The sequence below is a fragment of the Ranitomeya variabilis genome, chromosome 4 (assembly GCF_051348905.1).
Source record: "Ranitomeya variabilis isolate aRanVar5 chromosome 4, aRanVar5.hap1, whole genome shotgun sequence".
Classification (NCBI taxonomy): Eukaryota; Metazoa; Chordata; class Amphibia; order Anura; family Dendrobatidae; genus Ranitomeya; species Ranitomeya variabilis.
In genome coordinates, this window is record NC_135235.1 from 106,207,469 (window position 1) to 106,235,370 (window position 27,902).

Below are 27,902 nucleotides of genomic sequence, written 5' to 3' on the forward strand. Positions count from 1 at the left end.
CTAGGGGTAGGACACAAGTTTATCTTCTGACATGTTATGCAACATCGGTTTTGGGTATTGGAGGAGTTCCCAGCTCAGGGTATACGTGGTTTCACACTTTTACATGTGCTTTAAGTATTTTTATTAAGTGTTTCCAGTTCGTACTGGTCTCTTTCTCAAATTAAACTACCTACAAGGGTCAACAAATGTGGGGTATCTACATTTAAAGGAGGACACCAATACTTGCTGGGATCTGCCCTTCAGAGTCCATTCTGCATGCATTAATCCCGCTAAACTTCAAAGAAAAAAAAAGTGCTTAACTATACACACCGAACTCTACTACCCTATGTGCGCTTGTCTCTTTTCCTTTCTTGTGGAATTCCCCGTTCCCAATCCCAACACCCCACAATTACCATTGATACCACCGACATCAGTGACCTGGCCACCAGTATATCACCGGCTGGGCTTCCAAGTAAGGACCACAACACTCCGTAAGTCTTGTCTGTACTGACAAACAGCAAGAATCATTTATTGTTAAATACATTTCATTTTATTTGGGAGAACATCATACATTATCGCCTGCAAATAGGTTGCATATTGTAGAGGAAGAAGTTTGGCAGTATAGAAGAAACATACATTTTATCATAGAGGGCTTACACATCTACAGGTTTTTGATGGAGAATTATACTGAGTTCGGTCATTTTCGCTGCATGGTAATGTGGCAATTAACAGTTTTTCCTTTTAAGTCATTAGGGAAATCAATTTCTTTTTTTTTTTTTTTTTTTTTCAATTTATTCTAGATTCTTATATTAAAAAGCAAAAGGGCAGGAACATACAAAAAGTGACACACTGTTCAGAGCAGCGGCCCATGCACAAAATGTATTGTGTGCTACAGTTTTATAAAACTCTTAGATAATTCAGAACATGCATAAAATTTCAACCTGGATGAGGAATATGTACAATTTGTAAAGCATGGAAATGAAGGGGTGAGGGCTGGAGGGGCAGGGAACCTTAATGGAGTCATGTTTTCAAGTGATGTCGCAAACATAAAATGTCAAAATATATACCAAAAATACAATGGAAATCAGTACATTTCATTTGTGGAACAAAGTAGTAAATTGTTGGAGGAGTTTAAACTTAGCAGTCCAGCAAATATCAAAAGAAATGAACATGCAGTCTTGGATTTACAGTCACTAATGTTGTAACGGCTGGACAGAGCAACTTCCTTACGTTCGGCAAAGGCTCCGCAAAGTCTCTGCAGAAATAAGTCACGTCAAAGCTCTGCAGCTACGCAGTCATGTGATCAGCCATAGAAGCAACTTTAATACTCACAATAAACTAAAAAATATCCATAACATCTATGTAACCTATAGATGCAGTTCCTGTACATCATAGGTTTATATATTAAATATCTGCAAAAAAGAAAACATGCATACACAAAATACAATGCCAAGCTTTACAGACTTGATATGAATCAAAATTTACTTTAACAGAATGTACATTGCTCAATTAAAAGTACCCTAGAATTAAATTTGTTTCTTTTTATTTTTATCCTTTTTGAAAATCTTTGTGTCTTTTATACTTTAAAGGGCTGAGAAGAAGAAAACAAACAAGAGAAAAATCTCCACAAAGTTTGGGCACAAAGTATTGAAATTAAATATCTGTTTGATCGGCGTTCAAGTAATAAATGTTCCTATGTAGAAATCTTCCGTAATCCTTTAAACTATAAAATACAGTGAATATATAATACATAATCAGCGACATCTAATTAATACACCTGAGGTCAGCACGCCAGGAGAGCCAACGGAGATTTTGGCATTGCGCTTTGAAGGTTTGCAAAGTGCATCTTGCAGCCTCGGTATACGTAAGACAAGTCTAATCTTTTAAAGACATTTAATAAACAAATGTCTTAAATAAATAGAGGATTTAAAGGGATGTACTTCAATTCTGATTGAAAAAGAGCGCGAAGAAAAAAATAATCTAGCTAGTGAACAAAAACAGATTTCCATTTGTAAACTTAAGTGTCGACAATGATAAGCGTGAGATGCTACACTAGATGTGCTTTCATGAAAAACAGCCCAATGCTTTCCCGTGATTCAGAGACCATCACCAGGCAGGTTGGGGACTTGCCCACGTAGGATTCCAGATCTTTACAGTTTACACTTGGGAATCTGCTGCGGTTTCCAGGACTTCCGGCTGTCTCTTAGGTCTTCTAGTTCTCCACGGCTATTGAAGCTGTTCTATCACAAAGCAGGAATCTAGGACTTCTCAGGCAAGGTGTGAGAGTAAACCTGGACATGGAGCAGTCACTGGGCGTTGTTGTTACCAGTCCCGTTATTTTCCTTGGCATTTGTATTTACTGAATTAATACCGTCTTGCTGCCTGGCATCTTTCCTGGGCGGCATCCTTTCGTTGATCCTGTCCAATCCCTTTGCTTCTTCAAAGCTGCAGATTTTGTGTTGCGGAGAGAATCCTCGTATTGCTTAAAATATAAATAGGGAAAGTTAGGTAAGGTTTATTGCAGTGCGATCCGTTTATTCAGCTGTTATTTTTATCCTTCCGTACAATTACAGCTCCATGCGTCAGCAAATACTGTTACTATGATGTACTGTAAACTCACTGTCACGTACACAGCTCCTCTTATACATCCGCTCAATAGTGTTCGTATGCAGGGCAGGAATCCATTACAATTTGTTTTTTTGCTGCAAAATCTATACTATTCAAACGCAGAATAAAAAATATATATCTGTAGTGTATTCTAGCATACTCTATAGGTCATACAACCAGGGTTTGGCAAATATTTCCTTTTTGTCTATCATGCTCTATATGTTGCAGACTTTTGCAGCAGTCGAGTCCACCCATTACAATACATAGGGCATACTCGGCCTCCAAACTTGCAAGTATTTAGTGTGCATAGTCAAGCTGGCTTTACAGTACTGTATATGCTACATATCTTGGTATAATATCTGAATGGACAGTAAACCCCAAACAGTTATAAAAAAAAAATAAAAAAAGAGGGCCAATATCATTCATTGATCTTCAAGTGACTTTTTGGAGATGTCTCAGAAGTAGACAATTCTGAGAAAGTAACTATAATTGGGGGTTACAATTCTGTTGGGAATAGTAAAGTCTTACCATACGTGCAGCATGAAAAATCTGGGAAAAATATACCCAAAGGGGTTGGCCAAAATGTAAAAAAAATGGCATCATTTAAAAACCATCAACGTGACAGCTGCAGCCAATGACCGGCCCCGGTAGCCACATACTGAAAATAGAAGCATCGCCAATGACTGGCAACAAAGGTCATGTGTGTGATGTATTTTGCTGCAAGACCGCAGAGTATTACTAAAGCAGCCGCACATTTAACAGATTCATAACAGTTATTGTATACCATCTCCATGACAACTTTAGGGTTTAAGGCTAGTGATGAGCGAATATGCTCGTTACTCGAGATTTCCCGAACACGCTCGGGGTCCTCCCGAGTATTTTTTTGTGCTCGGAGATTTCGTTTTCTTCGCTGCAGCTGGATGATTAACAGCTACTAGCCTGCTTGATTTGTACTTAGGCTGGCTTATAGCTGTAAATCATTCAGCTGACGCGATGAAAACTAAATCGCCGAACACTAAAAAATACTCAGAGGACCCCCGAGCGTGCTCGAGAAATCTCGAGTATATTCGCTCATCATTATTTAAGACCTCTTGAAAGTTTTTTTTTATGCACTAACTGAAAGGAACCCTGTACATACAATGCAGATAATGATGCTGTACATTTGTGTGACCCAAAAAAGAACATGGCATAGAAATTACCCCCCCCCCCCTTTCCCAAAGCAAAAAATGTCTAACAGTAGTTGCTTCAAGTAGGCTAAATAGAAAGGTTACAAAAACAGAATACAGAACAATAATACCTTGCACCACCAGAACAGCTGTACAACCACATAAAAGAGGGGTATAGCACGATAATTGGGATGTCGGGTCATGCATAAATTAAACTTCAAGAAATGGATCTAGAAATATATGGATCTTTCCTTCCACCACACAACACAGAACACAAGTACACGAAAAAGTTCTAGTGAAGTGTAAAGGATAAAAAATAAGGAAAAAACAGATCCAATTTACTCTACAGAGTGCCACAAGGAGAAAATAAAACACAGATAATTAATCTGGGAGTACAGAAAATACGGACGGAACAGTCAAAAGATCCATCTCTGGTTGTGCAAGTTAAAACTGGGTCAGAACTACATAAAACATTTGACTCCCCAACCCAAAGAAATCTCTGCTGGTAGCAAAGACACTAAGCATACCTTTATCAGCCTCAATTGCCTCAACTGTGGCTGTACAGAAGTGAGCAGATGCATGCAAAATGAATGAAAAAGATGAAAAGTGTAAAATCGATAACAAAAAAAAGGCAATGACCAATTCTATAGTTATAAAGCCAAAAGTATGGTTCATACAAATATTCACTTTCTCAGACAAAGCAGATGCAGTTCAAAAAGCAAGTTGGTTAGATTCGCAATGCACAGTTTGATAGCAAAAAGAAAAATGCACATTACATTAATACATTATGCGAAAGAAATGAGTATTTAGTAATGTCTATGGAGAGGTGTCAAACTGCATTCCTCGATGGCCGCCAACGGGTCATGTTTTCAGGATTTCCTTGTATTGCACAGGTGATAATTTAATCACCTGCACAGAATTATTCCAGCACCTTGTGGAATGCTAAGGAAATCCTGAAAACATGACCTGTTGGCGGCCCTCGAGGAATGCAATTTGACACCTCTGATCTATGGTATGTTTAAACAAAAGGTAACCTAAAGTTGGGAAAAAAACAAAAACATCTTTACTTGTTGAGGTAAAAAGCAGGAAAATGCAACTTCTTTTGGAAATAATACTAGAGGCTCCTACGACCCAAAGATCCCAGGTCTCCCATATCTGTGATATTAGGGTGACCTACCCATAAGAGGCACATAGCAAGTTAGTCCTGAACCTGTGCCTGGTCGTTAGGATACCAAGTGCTTGTAAGAACTGCGGTGGAGAGAACTTTATTCACCTTTATTCCATGATCGCAGGAGTCAAAAAATAGACCTAGTAGAATGTGACCCCCGAGATGATGCAGACACTTTGTTGGGAGAGGGGGAGAGACAAACCCAACCCACACCGGTAACCTGGTTGTTCCCTCAGTGACAGCTGTGCGGACAGAGGAAGGCTACAGCTGCCGCAGTGAGGAGCCCGCTGTAAGTAATCTCTGCTGTCTACATGTTGCAGCTATGATGGTACGGAATACGCTGCATTAGGGGGTCTGACAGAAAATCTCAGGACCAATTACTGTTGTCATATAAGAATGCTACATAGAAAAAAAAAAAAATTAAAGGGGTCCATTCCATTAACATTTATTCTATATTGTATAGATTTATAAAATAATAAGTAGTACAAAATGTCCTTTATTTTTTTTAAATATTGAATGAGGCAAACTGTTTCATCATCGGGGTGTGCTCTCACCGCTGCAGGCATCCTTTGTGTCTCCTGTACGACACCGTGATCCATGTCTGCAATAAACAGCTGTGGACCTGATGAAGGTCAGCGTCAAAGGCCGAGATGTCGTACGCTCGCTTTTGGATTGAAAATACATTCCCCTCTCTACGAATGCCTAGTTCTTTGGATTGACAGTATACAAGGGCTGGGCCCCTACTAGTGCACCATGATTTAAACACTTTATTTCACAAACTACCCATCCTCCTGTACAGCGAGAGGTAGAGGCATTCCCCATTTCTTGTTTGGCTCTATATAAAAAGGAAAATCTAGAACAAATGAAATGGAATCTGTCAGCCGGTTTTTGAAATATAATCTAAGGACGGCATGAGGTAGGGGCTGAAACACAGATTTCAGGGATGTGTCACTTATTAGGCTATTTTCCGTTTGCATACAATGAATGTTTTATTATTAGGTGATTATCACTGCCGGACTAATGCTCCTGTGAGCCCTGGTCCGACCACGCCCCCTCCTCTGATAAGCAGCTAAATGTCAATAGACAATGTGCATAGAAAACTGTGGTTTGGGCAGCTTTCTGAGCTCTGCTGCAGGATACATCAAAAAACTCTGTGACAACTGCTGCACCCAGTATACCAAGTGATACATTATTAGAATCAGTTTTTTCCTACATAATGCTGCTCTCAGATGATGTAGCAAAAACCTGACAAGTTCCCTTTAAGAACTACCTAATAGATGACAGCAGTCCTTTAGGGATGTGTCTTTCTAAGTTACACACCAATAATACTGTACATCACATCATGGACATATTCCACTTCATAGACCATAACTACATTTATAGAAGCAAAAACCTCCAGTGAATGGTTTCTAAAATGACAATCAGTTGCCACTTTCATGTATTTTATGCAAGGACTTTCAAGAGCTCCCCAAACAACTGGGATTAACCCCTTAGCGACGGAGCCAAATTTTTAAAATCTGACCAGTGTCCCTTTATGCGGTAAAAACTCTGAAATGCTTCAACAAATCCCAGCGATTTTGAGTTTTGTTTTTTGTGGTACATTATAATTTGCGATCATTGTAAATCTAGGTTCATATGTTCTGTGTTTATTTATTTAAAAAAAAATAAAAAATACAGACAATTGACAAAAATGTAAAAAATTTTTTTTGCAATTTTCAAACTTTGAAGGATTATCCCTTTAATCCAGATGGTCATAAAACAGAAAACCATTTTTAAATAACATTTCCCTCATGCCTGCTTTACATTAGCACCATTTGTAAAATGTTATTTTTTTTTTTTAGCCTTTTAGGTTAAAAATGTAGCAGCGGTTTTTCATTTTTTTCCAAGGAATTTTTTTTTTTTTTTTTTTTTTTTTTTAGGGACCTATCCAAGTTTGAAGTGACTGAGGGTCCTATATATTGGGAAAGCCCTAAAAGTGATAACATTTAAAAAAAAAAAAAAAAACATCCCTCGACATATTGAAAGCTGCTGTCAGGTAGTTTATACACCCTTAAAGTGATTTTCAGGAAGTAATGCAAAGTGGCATGACAGGAATGAAAATGTATTTTTACCACCTAAATGTTGCTAACTTCTGAACAAGCCACTGTAGCCAGAAGACTATGGCCGCTATTTGGTGATGAACTGCCATGGCAAACATCAGGGCCACACAACATATGGTATCAGGGTGCCGATGGGGTTAAAGAGGAAGCCCCCACACTCTGCTAACCATTTATATGATGGAGTCAATATTGACAGCAGCATCTAAGGGGTTAAACAGATATGGACGATGTGAATGTGCTGATGCAGCAAGTTGTCAGCTATAGTGCACAGTCTACAGCTGCTGGATTGTCTCCTGTATGGGGATGATATTCTCTAATATCTCAGGTCAGTAAAATGACGTATTGGTGGTCATTAAGGAGATAAATGCTTTTTGGAGGGGTATTCCTAAACAATCAATGGATGATCAGTTGGGGCCCAATCCTCACTGATACTAGGAATTATTGGCACACCCCTTGTTTATCATCCATTCACTGTTTTTTCCAGCAGGTGTGAGCGTTACACCAGCATTGTGGCCCCTTCATTCTCAGCACTGGCGGGTGTAGCAGATCAGACCCTCACAGATCATGAAGTGAAGGTGCATCCTAGTTATGTGCAATAACTTTTTAGAATAACTACTAAACCAATTTTGCCATGAACTACAATACATTAGTATTCTAGTGTCACGGTTGTAGGAAATACAATACCAGTTGTAGACTTGTTCAGGAAAACCTAATATCTGGTACTTTATAGAAATTACTATCAATAAGACATAATGGGTGCAAAATTAAACCGTCTGGCTTATAGGACTGCTATAGAATGTGAAGCTGTAAAGCAGACTCATGTTAAAGTGGTTGTCCGGTATTTTAATATTGATGGCCCATCCTTAGGATAGGTTATCAATACCAATTTAGTGGGGATGCGACACCCAGCACCGCCCAAATGATCAGCTGTTCAAAAGTACCAGCTGGGCATGAACAGTTGTGGAGCTGCACAGAACAGCGCCCTCAAATGCATAGTGGCCATGCCACATAGAGGCCATGTTACTGCACATCCAACCCTAGTAGAGTGTGTCGCAGTACCCCGCTGCGACCACTATGCAGGTGATGGAGCTGTAATCCATAACTTTGCACATCTGGCACTGGGAGCAGCTGATTGGTGGAGATGCCAGGTATCGCCTCCCCACCGATCTAATATTCAGGAGCCTATCCTTAAGAAGGTCATCAATACCAATATCCCGGATAACACCTTTAATTCCATATTTATTTTATTTTACTGCAACTTTAACCATGACTCCCAGCTGGTTCTCGCTGCTCCGTTTCTCAAGTGCTGCTTTATCAGAATTTTGGGGGTTCTGGATGCTTCTCTAGTATCAAGATTCTTCTTTGGCTTCATTCAATACAGATGACAGATACTGAAGTGGTTTCTCAAAAATCAATACTTAGCACCTATTCACAAGACAAGGGATGTCTCTGATCGCTGGCAGATCCACCACCACCATGAGAATGGAGGTCCTGTGACCCCCGTTATAAAGAAACAGCTGTCGAGAACTGTTCAGTCCAGATAGGGAATCGTGACCCTTGTTCCCATGATCAGTGGAAGGGATATGTTATAGGTACTGAATCTCTGACAATCTTCTTTACCACAACCAACCTACCTCCCTCCATGCCTTTATACACAATAAACCTCACTTAACACCTAGATTACATGTAAATACATATGACGTGCTGAGCAGCCCTCAAAGGCAACATGTCTATTGGTTAAACGTAAAACAGACATTTGTACATATATATCAGAATTATTAGTACAGTTAGAAGAATCCAGACCCTAGAGAAAGAAGAATGAATAAGAACAAGGAGGGTAAGCAGAGACTTTACAGAGACCACTTAACTTGACACTTTACAGGCTCTACCAGGGTATAAAACGTATGTATCTTCTAATACACAGCTTTGGCAGCATGAACTGTGGTTAGTCTGGTCTTTTCAATTACTGGGGTGTTTTGCGTCTTTATCAGGTTCATTTAGTATAATGGGGGAACTGCTAGCAGGTTTGTACCCTGGTACGGCTGCCTAGTCTCATTGCATTAGTACAACTTGTGAAATGCTCTAGCATCAGCTGCTAAGACAGGCGCTAAAAGCATTAGATGTTCCCAGCAAGCATTATGTGTGCAGCAATCCATCCGAGGTACAGCAAGCAGCGCATCATTACCACTTTGTAAGGTCTGCCGTCCACCAGCCAGCACCCCGCTTGGCAGCATTCCAGTTGGGGTTAAACCCTTCAGTGTCAGAACACTTTCACTCTCCTCCCTGGAAGGAAAAAAAAGGATATTTGACATTTGTGAGGACTAACTGGATCAGTGTAATCAGATATTGTTGATATATTGACAGGACCTAGGAAAGCAGGCAAAGTGCAAACCGAGGAAACAATAGCTATATATTCCGCATTTTACAATTGGCAGAGGCACCCCATGCTCTAATAGTTTCAGAATCAAGAAAAAGTCAACACCAAACAAGAAGCAGAGATGATTGATAGGGATGCTGGTCACCTACGGTATTACATCTCCTGGTGGTACAAGGGAAAACCTAACCCTATGTCACTAATCTGTAATGTTCTATTACTAGCTGGGTCACTAGTTCACCATTCTTACGTCTCAATTCATCAAACAGTTTTCACCATAATTCTGGTGTAAACTTGGTTGAAATGTTGCAAAATTTTTCACACATCCGATAGTTTTGCAAAAATGTAGCAACTTTTGTCATTTTTTTCAACCAGCTCCAGCCAACAGAATCTGAAAGATGTGCCAAATTCACTAGGAAATCTTAATGTGGCGCCTATTACTGCAGTGCATCCTTCACACAAGCAGAACTCGGACGAGTGCTGATATTTTGTTGGACGCTTCAATGTTATACTAAAGGGCAGCATGCTGCGAGTGGCTCCACAAAATCACATCACATGCTCCCATTTAAGTCTATGGGTGAGTGTAAAACATCGGACTGCACTGTGCTCAGATGTGATGTGAGTGCACTCCGATTTACATGGACACAGGTAATGGAGAAATTCATTTCTGTCTTCTCCGCACCTGCAATATTATTTGCTCACATGAGAAAAACGGATCATAGAAAACGGACACTGGGCTCAAACGCTGATCAGAGATTGAGCCAAGCGTCATTATCAAAATTAGATTCCTTCACATGAGAGAATCACTCATGTGACCCCGGCCCAAGAGAGGAACCACCACTCCCCACACAGTGATCCGGCAAGTTACAGATGTGCTCAGGTGGTCCCGGAGAGGACCAGAATGCTGCTTGGCGTGGGACAAGATGACAACTTAAAACATACCCTCATAACACTTACACACGATACTTATAGTGTCAAATGAAATTAAAAAAATATATATATATGTGAGGCTTTAAAGGGAACCCGTCAGCAGGATTGTGCATAGTAACCTACAGACAGTGTCAGGTTGGTGCCGTTATTCTGATTAGGGCTCCTTCGTCTCACTTGTGTGAAATACGGCCGAGTCTCACAGGTTAAAACCCGGCTCTGCCGCCGGCACTTGGGAGCTGAGCGTGCAGCTCCATGTATTGCTGTGCGGCCGCACGCTCCGCTCTGGAGTGCCGGCGGCAAAGCCGGGTTTTAACCTGCGAGACTTGGCCGTATTTCACACAAGCAGGGTGGATAAAAATCAATGTTTTTTATTAAAAAAAAAAAAAAAAAAAAAAAAAAAAAATCGGATTTTTTTGATTTAAATCGGATTTTTTTGATTTAAATCGGATTTTTTTCAATAAACTGCTTTTTGAGGAAAATATTTTACCATCCAAAGGTTCTTCCATCATGAGATAAAGCTGAGTTGTTTAACTCAGTAGAATAAAGGCTGTATATGTGTAACATTCACAATGCCATGCTCTTCCAGAGGTTTCTGTAGGATTAGTGGGCAGTTTCTCTCCTATATTATCACAGACGCTCGCTTTACTTACGCAGTTCTCAAAACTGAATTTGACTCCGCAGAGGTCCCAGCCTCTTCTTCACGGCAAAAATGTTACAACATGAACAGAGTTGAGAAAAAGACCTTAATCCTATTGTTCTACAAACCTATGAATACAGAATCAACCCCTTCAGTGCCAAGTCCAAGAAGTTAGACAATATGTTTCTGATTGTTTGGAGTGGAATAGATCTGCACAACACAAGAAGAATGTGAATCTAAGTGTGAGGAGGAGGAAGGGCAAGCAGACAAGAAAATGAAAGTGAAACTTTGAGCACAATACTGCAGCATAGCCACAGACAGACAAGTCTGGATCTGTTTGTGTGTACGATACGATCTGAGGTTTATTACATTCTTTCCTTATAATGGCAGCAGGCCGTAAAAGAGACCCAGTTTGGGAATATTTTAATGAAGCTCCTTCGCCTATCGGTAAGGCAGGCATGCGTGCAAAATGCAAACGATGCAACAAAGAGATGCAAGGCCTGGTGGCGCGAATGAGGCAACATCATGAGAAGTGCGGTGATGAAGATGACCAAAGAAACACTTCTGAACAGGCAGGATCTTCAGGTTGGTAAACATTTATATTGAATCCTATTTCTAAAGACTGAACTGTCATGTGTGAGAAAAATTATATTTCTTATTATTACTGTATGTTACTGTCATTTGGTACAGTTATGAAGAAAAACAAATATTCCTTTTGGGGCAGGGGCAGTGATGTGTTGTGTACAATAAGCAGAAATTGTATAAACAATAAATTAACAGCATTGACTTTTTTTGTTTAGGGGAATTCATGGATTCTGGAAACTATCCACCTCCAAGATCACCATCATCCTGTTCTACAGTTTCAGAGTTATCCATCCAGGATAGTGCTTCATTAGCAGCAGCATCATCATCATCAGACAGCCACATATCACCATCACCCAAAAGGAAGAAAAAACATTTACCTCCTGGAACCACCATAGATAGGTTTGTGATAAGAACTAGCAGATTAGAAAAAGAGTTGATTGAAAAAATTGCCCAGTTTATTTATGCAACGAACTCTTCTTTCCGTCTGACTGAGAACCCACATTTCATTAATATGGTTCAGTCACTGAGACCAGGATACAGTCCACCCAGCAGAGCTGGTGTTGCAGGGAAACTGCTGGATCAAGTGTATGACAGAGAAATGGAGCAATGTGCAACAGCTCTGGAGGGTAAAATTGTTAACATAAGTATTGATGGGTGGAGTAATGTCCACAATGATCCTATTGTATGTGCTTGTACAACAACAGAAGAAGGTAAAGTCTTCCTTGCAAAAACAACTGATACGTCAGGAAATGCACACACAGCAGAATACTTACAAGAAGTGGCAGTAAAAGCTATAACGACATGTGAACAAAAATTCAAATGTCTAGTACGCAGTTTGGTCACTGACAATGCTGCAAACGTATCCAAGATGAGAAGAGATTTAGAAGAGCAGGGAGGGAATACAAAGCTGCTAATAACATATGGTTGCAGTGCTCATTTGCTGCACCTCTTAGCCAAAGACTTAAGTGTTCCAGAAATAAAGGCTAATGTTGTTGAAATTGCTAAATACTTCCGTAATAATCATTTTGCTGCAGCAGCTCTGAAAAGGATGGGTGGAACCAAGCTAACGCTCCCACAAGATGTTAGATGGAACTCTGTGGTGGACTGTTTTGAGCAGTATATCAAAAACTGGCCTATTCTGATGACACTTTGTGAAGAAAATCGAGATAAAATAGATGGCACTGTCACGGCCAAAATCCTCAACATTGGGCTTAAGAGAAATGTTGAACATATGCTGAGCTTCCTGAAACCCATCTCTCAAGCTTTAAACAAAATACAGAAAAATGGCTGTTTTATTGCGGAATCGGATGCTGTTGAAATTTGAAAATTGAAAATTTGAAAATTGAAGGAACTGAGTGAACACTTAAAAACAGAACTACACATGGACAGAATTAAATTACAAGCAGTAAACAAACGAATGGGACAAGCACTGACTCCAGCTCATTTTTTGGCAAATATTGTCAATATCCAATATCAGGGTCAAAACCTAAGTGCTGAGGAAGAGGAGTTAGCTATGACATGGGTATCCAGCAATCATCCATCTTTAATGCCAACTATAATAAACTTTAGAGCTAAGGGGGAACCATTCAAGAAATATATGTTTGCTGAAGATATTTTAAGGAAGGTCACACCAGTAAACTGGTGGAAGTCACTTAAGCGCTTGGATTTAGAGACTGTTCAAGTAATGATTTCACTTTTAACAGCAGTAGCTTCTTCTGCAGGCGAGCAGTAGCTTCTTCTGCAGGCGTTGAAAGAATATTCTCTTCCTTTGGACTCATTCATTCTAAATTGAGAAATTGGTTGGGACCCAATAAAGCAGGAAAGCTTGTTTTTCTTTTCCAGATTATGAATAGGAACAAAGAAGAAGATGATGATGATGAAGATGACGACAAGTGAGCTACAGAGGACAGCAGGGACAGTAGTATTTAAGTTTTTCATGTGTCGGCTGGGCTGACAGTCTAAGTTTCTTAAAATATATATATATTTTGTTTAGCCAAATTAGTTAACAAACATGGATGTTTGTTTAAGCAAATAACTTATGCTGTAATGTTGTTATTGTTTCAGTTGAATAAATCTATTTAAATTGTTATTAAGGTCAGGATTATTTTTCACCTTCCTAAGTACAACAGAACAGTGGTGTCCAAATATGAATGATTAACCCATTAAACTGGGGAGAAAAAAGTAATATAAAAAGTGATTCTAAAAATCTTCATCTACTTGCATGTTAAAGGAGCAAGAACTAGTTTAGGTAGAAACTTTGATTTAAATCACTGATTTATATCAAGCCTTACTGACTAGTGATTTAAATCGTGATTTAAATCGTGATTTAAATCAGTTAGATTTAAATCAAATCCACCCTGCACACAAGTGAGAAGGAGCCATTACAATGATACCTGGGTGATTAAATCCATCTGTATTTTCAGTTTTTAGTTAATGATACACATGCTCCTGGAGCGGCCTGTGGGGGGGGTAATGTGGGGTCTTCATGTGCTCTGATTAGGTATTCGTAATAAACACTGCTGACAGGTCACTGATCCCTCACTGACCCGCCCCCTAGTTTACATAATGAAGAAAAAAAAAAAACCTTCTACAGGTAGGCGCCAGCTGTGGCATCTGCGCTGCAGCATAATTGCATGTTTAATGAGCAGTTAATAAAATGTGCTTTATGTTTTCCTGAGAGTATAAAAAAAAATTCCATTTTAAAACGGCGCCCGCAGCACCTGCGCAGTAGCAGCTATCGATGTATATGGAGATGATCCAATAGCTGCTACTGCGCATGCGTCGGCGGCACCATCTTACTAGTGAAGAAAAAATCCTCCTCAAAGATGGCGCCGCCCACGCCTAGGGAGGGAGAGAGCGTCGCAGGAGCTGTTTTTTTGTGGGTGCTGGACAAGTTGAATATATTTTGGTCTGTCAAGTATTATGTGCTTTGAGGTCCTTCTTTTATGTTATATAGCACACCCAAAAATCACAAACATTTTCCTGTGCTACATTTCTTAGCCATACACTATTCTGTACTGTGGAGTAAGTTTTTGTGATCTCTATGTAGGCTTCCATTTCTCAGACATACAGTGTTAAGTGGTCTGTGAATATTTATGTGATCTCTAAAAGTGAACAAAAGCTTCAACAAGAGGAGATGGACGCTGAGGAGGAAGGAGGAGGAGCTGGTGGCAAGTGCAACAGAGGCTAGTAGCCACACAACCTTCATCCCGACTCTCCTACGTGGATGGGCTGAGGATGCGAATGAGGAACAGAAGGAGGAGGAGATTAATCATCAACATGGTGGAGACAAGGAAGTGTTGGCTATGTGGAGCTTGGAACATATGGTCCACTTTATGTACTGCTGCCTTTCCCGTCACCCTGCTGGACCCACACTACAAGGAGAACTTGGCATCTCTCCTTCCTGAGGTGGTCGGAGTCTTCTAAAATGGTGCTATACCAGAAAGCCACAGTTTAAAATATGTTGAAAAAATTCCCATCAGACAATGCTAGCGGCAAGGGGCAAACTTCCTTGCCCAACCAAGCAGAAGAGGCCAGGGAGACACACAGCAGAGGCAGAGGGTACACTGTCAAAGGCATGGGCCAATTTCATGACACCAGCTCAGGGCCTTATGACCAGGTATTTTTGACGAGGGAAAAGTTTTTAAAGATGGTCAAGCAATACCTGGCAAACCAAACTAGCACACCCCCTAATTCCGCTGTGACTTTTAACTATTAGGTCTCAAATCTGGTCACCTGGCATGAGCTGTCTCTATGCCTTGAAGGTATTGTTCTGCTATGCCACTAGTGTCGTGTTGGAGCTGGTTTTTAGTGCCACCGGGGTGGTTCATAACAGGCGCTTTCGCCTGTCAACCGAGAACGCAGACAGGTTCACTCTCCTAAAAATGAACAAAGCCTGGATTAGCCCACACTTTTCCACACCACCAGATGACAGCAGCACAAAGTGTTTTAAATATTTTAATGAGGCCTACCAGCTGTTGCCCTTCAGGGGTGTATGGATGACCCTCATCATATTTTCTGTCTGGCTTTGCACCTTCAGCACAGTCTTTATGACTGTATAGGTGCATCAACTACAATTTCCAAATATTTTTGTTCAAAATGTTATGGATTCAATGACTCATCTATACAGTTTAATATGGTTATTGTTGCATTACGGTGGTATGTAAAACGTACAAAAAGAGTAGAAAAATAGTTCAGGATTATTAGATTACTCATCCATACAGTATTGGGTGCTTTCTATCACATTTTAGTGGTATGACAATAGAAAAAGGGTTTGAAAATTTTGCTTTTTTCACATTTCTTAGCCATACACTATTCAGTGTTCATTTTTAAATTTATTTAAATTATCCAGGAGAAAATTAATGATTTGTGTACTTAACTGCTATAGTAGAAGAAGTATTAATTCTTTTGTACTTGTGATAACAATGATTACAAAAAAAAAAAAAATCCTTCTGATGTAGGCCATGTTGTACTTCTCAATTTATGTTACTGGTACTGTGTTAGGCCAGGTTCTTAAAACCATTGTAAAAATCAGGCCAGTCATATCCGCAAACTGCAGATGTGAATGGCATGGTGTGCTGGTCCACAAAGTGCATGAGTGTAGGAGCCCCATAATGTTTCATGCACTATTCGGATCTGTAAAATGAACCAGAATAGTGCATGCTGTGATTTTTCCATGTGGAAAATCATTAATATTGGGTTAGAGTGCTGTCAGTTGAATACATAAACATCACTGACCGAAAAAAGGCCATGTGAACAAGGCCTGAAATAGTGATCAGTCTGAAAATGAGCAGTAAGAGCATGTGCCGAGTAATCAGAATATAGAGAGGTGCACTCCACAAGAAATGAACAGGAAGTTCAATGAATTTTACAAATGTCAAAGAAAAAAATAAAATATAGGATCAAAAAGAGTGAGCATGCAGAGCAAGTTGTCAGGATTTTCTCCAAATCATAACCGAGATGCAATCCTGGACATTGTACCCACCATCAGCTGTTACAGGGTCCGCTCAGAGCTTATGGTGTGGCCATCACAGGCAGTGGATGCTGTCTAGAGTCCACGACGGATGTCTGTACAAGCTCCAATCCGAGCAAATTCCAAGGTAAGTTACCAAGGAAAAATATATCGATGGTGGCGTTAGCTGTTCCCACAAAACAACCTTTATAATTTACTATGGCTAAGCTATTATTCTGCATTTACTCCCCCATCATAAAACAGTGAAACATGAGAAAGTCACAAGTGAAAAATGTCATTAAATGATGCAGGTGAAATCGCATTCTTGTAACGATAGGACATTTATTCCACGTGATTGCAGAAAAATTATGTGCTGCCATTTATGTGCACAACTTACATTGCCATTAAAAAAATGAAAACAATTAAATTTTCTTATTAGATCATGATTAACCGGGAACGGAAAAGTGACTATACATTTATCATGGAGGTCACTAGAATATGCATTTGCCTCCCTCTGACTACTTCTTTCAAGTTAATATTACAACCCTCCTGCTTCCAAGATGGCCACAATGGCCTGGGGAGTGAAGAAGGAAACCTGAACTACGCCGCCTGTGTTGTACTGTGAGAAGAATCAGCAGTTTGCATCATCACTATGTCCATTCCGGCTATGTGCTCCCTTCGGAGGTCATCTCCACAGAAGGAGTTCCAGCCGAGCACCTAAGAGGATGGCTGGGCAGCACTGATCCATCCCATACAGTAGCATAGCTACCGGGGGGCAGAGGAGGCGGTGGCCCAGGGCCCCGTGCTCTGAGGGGGCCTACCCGGAGCCACGCTACTGTAATGGCGTTTACAGCACACCAATTCAGTTACATTCTGCAGCAGAGCAGGGGAACACGATCTCCCTGCGCTGCTGCCGGCCGCTGTGCGGCCCCTGAGGAGGCGGTGGGGGGCCCTGTGCCAGCAGTGGCCCCCCCTGCCTGTCATCGCAGGGTCAGCTTGATGAGAGAGGGAGCGTTGCGCTCCTTCTCCCATCATCCCCCTGTCAGCGTCTGACGTCACCGACACTGACGGGGTAGCAATGACGTCAGTACTAGGCGCCCGCTGTCAGGAGATGAGAGGGTACTCAGAGCACCACAGGAACAAGGAGGAAGAAAGGGGAGTATTTTTTGTTGTTGTTTTTAATCGGGTGCATTATACTATACAGGCTGCCTAATGGGGGTGCAATATACTATACAAGCTGCCTAATGGGGGTGCATTATACTATAATACTATACAGGCTGCCTAGTGGGGGTGCATTATACTATACAGGCTGCCTAGTGGGGGTGCAATATACTATACAGACTGCCAAATGGGGGTGCATTATACTATACAGGCTGCCTAATGGGGGTGCAATATACTATACAAGCTGCCTAATGGGGGTGCATTATACTATAATACTATACAGGCTGCCTAGTGGGGGTGCATTATACTATACAGGCTGCCTAGTGGGGGTGCAATATACTATACAGACTGCCAAATGGGGGTGCATTATACTATACAGGCTGCCTAATGGGGGTGCAATATACTATACAAGCTGCCTAATGGGGGTGCATTATACTATAATACTATACAGGCTGCCTAGTGGGGGTGCATTATACTATACAGGCTGCCTAGTGGGGGTGCAATATACTATACAAGCTGCCTAATGGGGGTGCATTATACTATAATACTATACAGGCTGCCTAGTGGGGGTGCATTATACTATACAGGCTGCCTAATGGGGGTGCAATATACTATACAAGCTGCCTAATGGGGGTGCATTATACTATAATACTATACAGGCTGCCTAGTGGGGGTGCATTATACTATACAGGCTGCCTAGTGGGGGTGCAATATACTATACAGACTGCCAAATGGGGGTGCATTATACTATACAGACTGCCTAATGGGGGCGCAATATACTATACAGACTGCCTAATGGGGGCGCAATATACTATACAGACTGCCTAATGAGGGTGCAATATACTATACAGACTGCCTAATGGGGGTGCATTATACTATACAGGCCTATGGGGAGTGCATTATACTATGCAAGCCTGTGGGGAATGCATTATACTATACAGGCCTATGGGGAATGTATTATACTATATTGAGGACTATTTGGCACATTATACTATTTGGAGGCTATCTAGGAGGCCATCATACAGTGTTGGGATACAGTGAAGGGGCCATCACGCAGTTTGGGGGCTACTAAGGAGTCAGTATACTGTGTAGGGGTTCATTACAGTGAGGAGGCATCATGTTATGTATAAGAGAGCATCATGCTGTGTATAAGGGAGCTGTTCAGGGGGAGACTCGGGACATTATTAAATGTAAAGTGGGCACTTATTGTTATAAGGGAACTCCGGTTACTGTGACTATCAAAGGGGCACATAGGCCAGTATTACGTTCTAGGGAGCAAAATGTGGGCACTGTTTTCTAGGGCACTTGCACCCGGCATTACTATATTCTAGAGGGTTGCTTTAGAATTTAGAGGGCACAGAGAGCACACAGTAGGTGCAGTAATAGGGACACATACGGCAGCAGCTGCTCAGCATTGGGATATCAGCAGGATGAGGAGTTTATGCAGGTTTGGAATAGAGGGTGACATGCTGAAAATATGAGTAGCGAAATGTGTCTTTGTTGTATTCTCTGCAGGCGAGTCCTGGATGGAAGAAGTTGTGTTGGTCTGGGCCAGATGTAAAATACCGGAAAAGTGAACGATTCCATCAGAAAGAACATCAGCGGTAAGTCACCATCTGTAACTGTGCTGTGATCTCTTATATGTTCTGCAGGGCTGGAAAGTGGAACATACCCTTATTATAACTCATTCTCTTTTGGATGTTTCAGTAAGGTGGGCCCATGGTAACCTGTATCTCCCCTCCACACAGTGACATATGTGGGATCGCAAGGCTCCCACTGATCTCTAGGACTAGGGGTCCTCATACACAGGGCAGCCCATGGAGAAGAGTGGTTGGTTACCTCCTTCAGTCCCATAGATATTGGTATAGCGGTAGCGCACAAGAGACCACCGCTCCATTCCCATCAACATTGGACTGGTCATCTGGAAATACTAGCAAATGCAAGATAGGTGGTCTGGTGGTGGGCCGTATCTGCCCACAACACCCATAATATTATATGGAGGACTATGGGGGTGCATTATACTTCTTATATGGATCCCCATGACTTCAACGCAAGCCCCTGATGAGTATAATGGTTTATTTTCTTTTATGCATTACAGAACAGCAGCAGTACGGGGGACAAATATATACCAGGATGGGGCACCGGATAGTTACGCCACTGACGTCAGACTATACAACATTGCAACAAAGCTATAGTGTGAAAAAATGAATAGGGAAAATGTGAATTTGGGTGGAAAATATTTTGGCATGGGGGGGACCCCATTTGAAAGTTCGCACTGGGGCCTATAACTTTGTAGTTACTCTACTGATCCCATAGCTCAGGAAAGGCAGGAGAGCCTTGGGTTCAGATTTACCACAGCACTCTCCCCATGACACTGACCGATTTGGCCATCTTAAAAGCAGGAGGACAGGTTTATAACAGAAGGCAGCGGCAATAAATTTATAAAAAGAAAAAAACACTTTGTAAATATTTTTCCCAGCAATATGCGCTTTTGTTCTAGTTTGAAATAAAAATCATCCTTGAATCAGAATATCGAGTTCCATCATCATCCTTCAGGAGCACATATTGCTGGGAAAAATATTTACAAAGTGTTATCGCCTATGAAAACACTGTTCAGTGCACTCATCAGTTCCCAGATCTCTGCAGCAAACTGAATGGAAAGAGGAATGGAGTGATCCATGGATTGGATCTATACGCAGTATCTCAAGACACTAAGGGTACTGTCACACTCTGCAACTTTCCAACGATCACGACCAGCGATACGACCTGGCCGTGATCGTTGGAAAGTCGTTGTGTGGTCGCTGGAGAGCTGTCACACAGACCGCTCTCCAGCGACCAACGATGCCGAAGGCCCCGGGTAACCAGGGTAAACATCGGGTTACTAAGCGCAGGGCCGCGCTTAGTAACCCGATGTTTACCCTGGTTACCGTCGTAAAAGTAAATAAAAAAAAAAAAACAGTACATACTCACATTCCGGTGTCCGTCAGGTCCCTTGCCGTCTGCTTCCCGCTCTGACTGAGTGCCGCCGTAAAGTGAAAGCAGATCACAGCGGTGACGTCACCGCTGTGCTCTGCTCTTACTTTCCGGCCGGCAGTCAGTCAGAGCGGGAAGCAGACTGCGAGGGACCCTGACGGACACCGGAATGTGAGTATGTACTGTTTGTTTTTTTTTACTTTTACGACGGTAACCAGGGTAAACATCGGGTTACTAAGCGCGGCCCTGCGCTTAGTAACCCGATGTTTACCCTGGTTACAAGCGAACGCATCGTTGGATCGCTGTCACACACACCGATCCAACGATGACAGCGGGAGATCCAGCGACGAAAGAAAGTTCCAAACGATCTGCTACGACGTACGATTCTCAGCGGGGTCCATGATCGCTGCTGCGTGTCAGACACAGCGATATCGTATGGATATCGCTGGAACGTCACGGATCGTACCGTCGTAGCGATCAAAGTGCCACTGTGTGACAGTACCCTAAGGGTATGTGCACACGTATTCTTGGCCACTGCGGATTTTTCTGCAGCAGAGTTCTTAAATCTGCAGGGCAAAAACGCTGCGTTTTTGCTGCAGATTTATAGCGGAATTACCGCGGTTTTCACTGCGGTTTTCCAACTGCGGTTTTCCATAGGGGCAGCTGTAAAATCGATGTGGAATCCGCAGAAAGTGACATGCTGCAGAATGCAAACTGCTGCGTTTCCGCGCTGTTTTTTCCGCAGCATGTGCACAGCGTTTTTGGTTTCCCATAGGTTTACATTGAACTGTAAACTCATGGGAAACTGCTGCGGACCCGCAGCAAAATCCGCATCGTGTGCACATACCCTAAAAAGGTGAGTGGATTCACACTGAGTATACACCTTTGGAAACTAACTGCTACACTCAGAAGTCTGCGCTTCCCATTTCTCTCCCTATAATCCCCTCTTGTTTTATATAAAAAGAAAAATTATTTATTTAATTATTTATTTTATTTATTTATTTATTTTTTTCAAAAAAGAAAAGCAGCACAAAAAAATAATAAAAAAGTGGACTTTATTGCCTGAGCGGCATGGCAACGTTTTGGATACAAAATCCTTTTTCAAGGATTGAAAAAGGATTTTGTATCCGAAACGTTGCCACGCCGCTCAGGCAATAAAGTGCACTTTATTATTTTTTTTTGTGCTGCTTTTCTTTTTTTTGAAATTATTACTGGAGGCTTTTTTGAACTGCTGGTTGGGAGAGATTTGCACGCTGTTGAGGTGGTATTGGATGCTGTTCCAATTATATTTATATTTATATATTTTGGTTTGAATCACTCTCTCAATGAACACAAGAACAATTTCCAAAACTGACAAGACCGTTTCATAGAACATTTTATTTACCCCATAACTTGCAATGAAAGTTAAATTAACCCCTTTCAGACATTGGGTGTAATAATACACCGATGTCGGATATCCTCCCTTTGATGTGGGTTCTGGCGGTGAGCCCACATATTTTCCAGCACATGTCAGCTGTTTTGAACAAAAAAAATAAAATAAATAAATAATCAAAACACATTTGGTATCGCCGCGTTCAGAAACGCCCTATCTATCCATCTATATAAAAAAAGATTAACATGATCGCTAAATGGAGTAGCGAGAAAAAAGTCAATATGTCAGAATTGCACTTTTTTTGGTCGCCGCAAAGTTGCATTAAAATTAGTGATGAGTGAATATACTCGTTACTCGAGATTTCTCCAGCATGCTCGGGGGTCCTCCGAGTATTTTTTTAGTACTTGGAGATTTAGTTTTTCTTCCGCAGCTGAATGATTTACATCTGTTAGCCAGCATAAGTACATGTGGGGGTTGCCTGGTTGCTAGGGAACCCCCACATATAATCAAGCTGTCTAGTAGCCGCAAATCATCCAGCTGTGGCAAGAAAAACTAAATCTCTGAGCACTAAAAAATACTTGGAGGACCCTGAGCATGCTCGAGAAATCTCGAGTAACGAGTATATTCACTCATCACTAATTTTAATGCCATAACGGGCGATCAAAAGTTCGTATCTGCACTAAAATAGTATCCTTAAAATGTCAGCTCGGTGCGCAAAAAATAAGCCCTCACCCAACCTGAGATCACAAAAAATGGAGACGCTATGGATATCGGAAAATGGCGCAATTTTTAACAAAGTTTGGAATTTTTATTCACCAGTTAGATTAAAAAAAAATTAAAAAAAAAAGAACCTAGACATGTTTGGTGTCTATGAACTCGAAATGACCTGGAGAATCACAATGGCAGGTCAGTTTTAGCATTTAGTGAACATAGTGAAAAAAAAAAAAAAAAAAAAAGCAAAACAAGAAACAACTGTGGGATTGCACTTTTTTTTGCAATTTCACCGCATTTGGAATTTTTTTCCCCATTTTCGGTTACGCCAGACCAGCTGTAAACAATAACCCGATTAAAAAAAGATGCTCCCGATCACAGTGGTATTTGCACGAGAGACACATTTCCACTTACCTGAGCACAGAGAAGACTCGCGCCATCTTTCCGATTGCCCGTATTTTGTTCCTGATTATCTCTTTACGAGCTGCAGCTGTACCTACTTTCAATGGAATAAAAAGAATCTCAAGCTCAAGAATAGACAGTTCACAGATTACAACAAATCTTACACAAAACACACCACCACACGCTTTATAAAGTTTGTTTTTACAAACTTACAATCGGTTTTGGTTAAGTACACTGATAAAGCAAGATCTAAAACAAACCAGAGCAAAAAGGACTGCTGAACTGTGGGCATTCTTGCTGTTAAAAGCTTTAAGTCAATTGTAGATGTGAGGCGTTAAAACACTGAATGATCTGAGAGAAGCGTAGAAAGGTATGTGTAGAGGACTACATGGAACATACAACCTTAGGCTCTTACAGGTTTTGGAGAAAAACAAAAGTTTTGGGATTTTTTTTCCTTCATTTTTCTATTCCACTCACCTGTTCTGAGGACTAAAACCACAACATTGTAGGTGAACTCAATTGTTACATACAAAATAGAAGAAAACTAAAAATACTTCAATCTAATTTGGCCACTTTCATTCATGGAAATTATATGCTGAAGCTAGCTGATATCGCAAGTCAAGAAAATGATAAGGAATAAAAAACACGCCACAGGTATAAGCTTTTTCTGGCTTTGCATCACTCTAGTTGTAAGAAGCCAGCATGTACAAACTAAGCTCATAATAGAGGTCATGTACAAGACCATATTAAGGCTCTGTACAGAACCACTACATGACACCTATAATAATTTTTGTTCTCTATGCTGGAGATTTTTTTTTTTTTTTTTTAGGACATACAGTTGTGGGCAAAAGTTTTGAGACTAAATATATTTTGTTTTGCAGTTATCACTGCTTTGCTTCAAAAGGGCTTTACAGGTAAGGACATTGCTGCTTCTAAGACTGCCCATAAATCAACCATTTATATAATCTAGAACAGCGATTCCCAAGTCCAGTCCTCACAACCCACTATTGACTTGAGGCCTACAGTCAGGGGTTACAGTTATGACAAAATATGCATCCTCTTCCCCAATTCATCCTGAAGCTGAAAATGTATGTCCCATCACTATCGGAGCTATACAAGCCCCAATATACATAATTTTCTTTTAGCGGCCCCAAGTCTGGGCTGGCTATTGAAGATCTAACATTTCCCCTGAGGGAACAAAGCTTTGCAGGATGTACTTTTTGGAGAGACAATAAGTATGCTGCCTTTAATTACCTGTCCAATCTATATACCCTTGTCTATGTACAATAGACATCCTCATTGCCACTTCTGGGGGGTCTGTTACTTCGAAAAGGAGCTACCTGAATTTTAAATTAGGACTGCCACTATCCAACTATGCCCAATTTCCTACTTCTTTATGTCTATTGTACCAGTCTACTTCTAAGAGACTCAGACTGTAAACTATTTTTGCAACTAGAAATCTGTGTGTGACAAGAGGAGGGAAGGGGTGAATGCCCCCATCACGAGTGGCTTCAGAGATGTGCAATAGTAAGGAAATCCTGAAAACATGATGTGTTGGGGGTCGGGAGGACTGGAGTTTGGGAAATACTGATCTACAACTTTAAAGTGAGAGGTTCAATTGCTGTGAAGAAAGCTTCACGGCTCCAAGAAAGTCCAGCAAGTGGTAGCACTGTCTCATAAGAATTCAGTGCAAAGTCTGCTTAAGAATGACAGCAGACAGGTGTCAGGGCATCTGCACGCAAAAGGAGGCAAAAGCTTTTGGAGACTGGCCTGGTGACAGGAAAGCCACTTCTTTCCAAGAAAGACATCAAGGACACAGACTATATGGAACATCTTGAAGAATTACTGAAGAACAAAAGATGAGACCAAGCATGACACCTATATCATGCCATTAGTAAAGTATCCAGAGGCCATTCATGCGTGGGACGGCTTTCCATCCAGTGAGCTCACTCACAATTTTGTCTAAGAATCATATGAATTGTTCAAGGGAAATTTCTCCCAATAATACAGGAGCAATCTGGCGATGAACAATGTTTTTTCCAACATGGAGCACCAAATCACAAGGTAAAATATGTGGCTTGGTGAACCTAAGCATTGAAATTTTAGGTCCGTGCCCAAGAAACTCCCCAGATCTCAATCCAATTCAGAACTGGTGGTCAATCTTCAAAAAGCAGGTAGATAAAGAAATACACTGATTGTGATAAACACCAACCACTGATTTAACAAGAATGGGTTACCAGTAGTGTTGAGCGAGTGTACTCGTTGCTCGGGTTTTCCCCGAGCACACTCGGGTGGTCTCCGAGTATTTGTGACTGCTCGGAGATTTAGCTTTTGTAGACACAGCTGCATGATTTACAGCTAGTAGCCAGCCTGAGCACATGTGGGGGTTGCCTGGTTGCTAGGGAATCCTCACATGTAATCAAGCTGTCTAATAGCCGCAAATCATATGAAAAATTAGAGAAAAATTGGAGTATATAGGGTTTAAAAACAGGTACTTTATTATAGGCAAATCAAGTGACATACATACAATACAAAAGATAAAAGAGAAGAAAAGGATGATGTGCGGGATCACAGGCGCCACCCAACCCCCAATAATGAGCAAAGTCCCTGAGGTGTATACAGCGTGCTCTAAATAAGGTGCAAACATATCATGACCCAATGGTCTGTGCAAACATATATATTTTTCCAGAGCAACGCTTACCAGTAGAAAACCAATGGGGTAGAGGGCACCGAATTGCATCCGAGAGCGCTCTCGGGACTTTGCTCATTATTGGGGGTTGGGTGGCGCCTGTGATCCCGCACATCATCCTTTTCACTTGATTTGCCTATAATAAAGTACCTGTTTTTAAACCCTATATACTCAATTTTTCTCAAATTTTTCCTATGTATATTTATGGAGTGGGTTAATATTTTTCCTCCTTTTGAGGTTTTCTTTAGTGTAACTTTAAACATGGCTTAAGTCACAATGTGGTTGTCTGGCATTTTGATTATAGCCGCAAATCATGCAGCTGCTGCAACGAAAACTAAGTCTCCGAGCAGTCACAAATACTCGGAGACCACCTGAGCAACGAGTATACTCGCTTATCACTAGTTACCACGAGTCTGGATTTGGCCCAGAAGCTGAAATCCAGCTGCCAGGGAGAATTGCAGAAATCATGAAAAATATGGGAGAACACTGTAAATATTCAGTCTTTGCAAAATTGTGATGTTTTTGTCAATAAAAGTGTAAAAACTTATGAAATGATTATAACTGTAAGCTGTAGAAAACATCTAACTAAAACATCTAAAAATAGTGAAGCGGCAAACTGTGAAAAGCAAGATTGGTGCCAGTCTCAAAACTTTTGTTTGGCCATGACTGTATATACCGTAGTTGTTTTTCTGTTCCATTCTCTACAGACCCATGTAAAAGCATTGAAGCTATGGGAGAATACCTCTGTAAATACCGCACTGTATAGAGCCTAAACAGCAGCACACAGAGGCTGCTTGGCTTTAGATTCTAGCAGGGTGACCTATGGAAAATACCAGAGGCTACAAAACACATTGCACTATTCTGATTCAGGAAAATGAACGTAATACTAAGGAAAAAATAGGTTTGCCCAAATTTTTTTTCTACTTTTCTTTTTTATTCGTCAAAGCCTAATATGTGTATCATAGCCAACTGCCTACAGCAGTGATGCATTGGTTGTGCACTTTGATCATGTGCCACTAGCACAACATCAGTCTACCCCCACCCAGTTATCCATTTTACTAGGGGACGCAGTCACATGATTCTGGCATTGTAGTCTCTGCAAGATGACTTGCAATCAGGGACAGAAAATCAAACATTTGCTACAGTGGTAGGTCGCTATGTTGTGGTAGACTGCAATGTGAAACCATAGAAAGTCTATAGATCTGATGTCACAATGAAACACCACAAGCTCACTGACGCACCAGCCTAAAGCTTGTATCTCCAGAAGTGAAAAGGGCTTCCAGTTATTTTCTTCTATTCTATCCAGTTTTTGTGCAATTACTTATGTCTTAATTTCATTCAAAGGAGCTTGTCCTGGCACACTCGTACATTGCCCAGTCAGGGCTAACATTATCAGACTGATAGTTCACAAGCACCGGACAAGGAGAAAGGCAACACCCACATGGCAATATATTCGCACATTTCCAAAATAAAGAACAGAGGGACTGATCAAAGCGGTTATGAATTTATATTCTAGTATGACCAATGCTGTGACTTTATTCTTCTTCTTTATTCTAGTTTATTAATTTCTCAAAAAAACACAAAAAACATTTTGTTACAATGCAATTACTCAGAATGTATGGTATAAATAAGTCTTGCCCATTTTTTTCTTCTTTTTTGCAATTATTACTGATCTGGGAAACCCAGAGCTAAAGTCTATTTGATAAATATTCCTGTAATGCAGAGAATTATAAAATATGAATCTGCCAACAAGAATTCCAAGCAGTATGCACAGACTATATGGCATACTATGGCACAAATGAACTAGTGGATTTAAAGGTTTAAACTTTAAATATATATATATATCTCCCCCCTGCTATGTATTACATAGGACTGTCTGTGCAAGAACATGGTCTTAACACACCACAGAATCTGGCCAAAGAGAAAGCTAAAGAGTATACAGATAGCTAATCTTTCTGTGGGATAAAATATGTTTAAGGATGCACTCCCACTAAGGGTACTGTCACACAGTGGCACTTTGGTCGCTACGACGGCACGATCCGTGACGTTCCAGCGATATAGTTACGATATCGCTGTGTCTGACACGCTACTGCGATCA

The 27,902-nt window shown here is 40.9% G+C and overlaps 1 protein-coding gene across 15 annotated transcripts in view; it reads right to left on the minus strand.

The window, feature by feature from the left end:
* Nucleotides 1-475: 475 nt before the first annotated feature.
* Nucleotides 476-27,902, minus strand: part of PPP3CB (protein phosphatase 3 catalytic subunit beta) — a 79,021-nt gene continuing 51,594 nt past the window's right edge. For 5 of the 15 annotated variants that reach the window (XM_077259059.1, XM_077259053.1, XM_077259056.1 and 2 more), the window contains 4 exons: nucleotides 23,128-23,212; nucleotides 9,205-9,302; nucleotides 4,280-4,309; nucleotides 476-2,461 (listed from right to left, as the gene is read on the minus strand). In XM_077259059.1, coding sequence (XP_077115174.1) covers nucleotides 2,286-2,461; nucleotides 4,280-4,309; nucleotides 9,205-9,302; nucleotides 23,128-23,212 — 389 coding nt within the window. In that variant the 3' untranslated portion in view covers nucleotides 476-2,285. The remainder of the gene's footprint in view (nucleotides 2,462-4,279; nucleotides 4,310-9,204; nucleotides 9,303-23,127; nucleotides 23,213-27,902) is intronic. The other 10 variants (XM_077259057.1, XM_077259061.1, XM_077259055.1 and 7 more) reach the window with 3 other exon arrangements.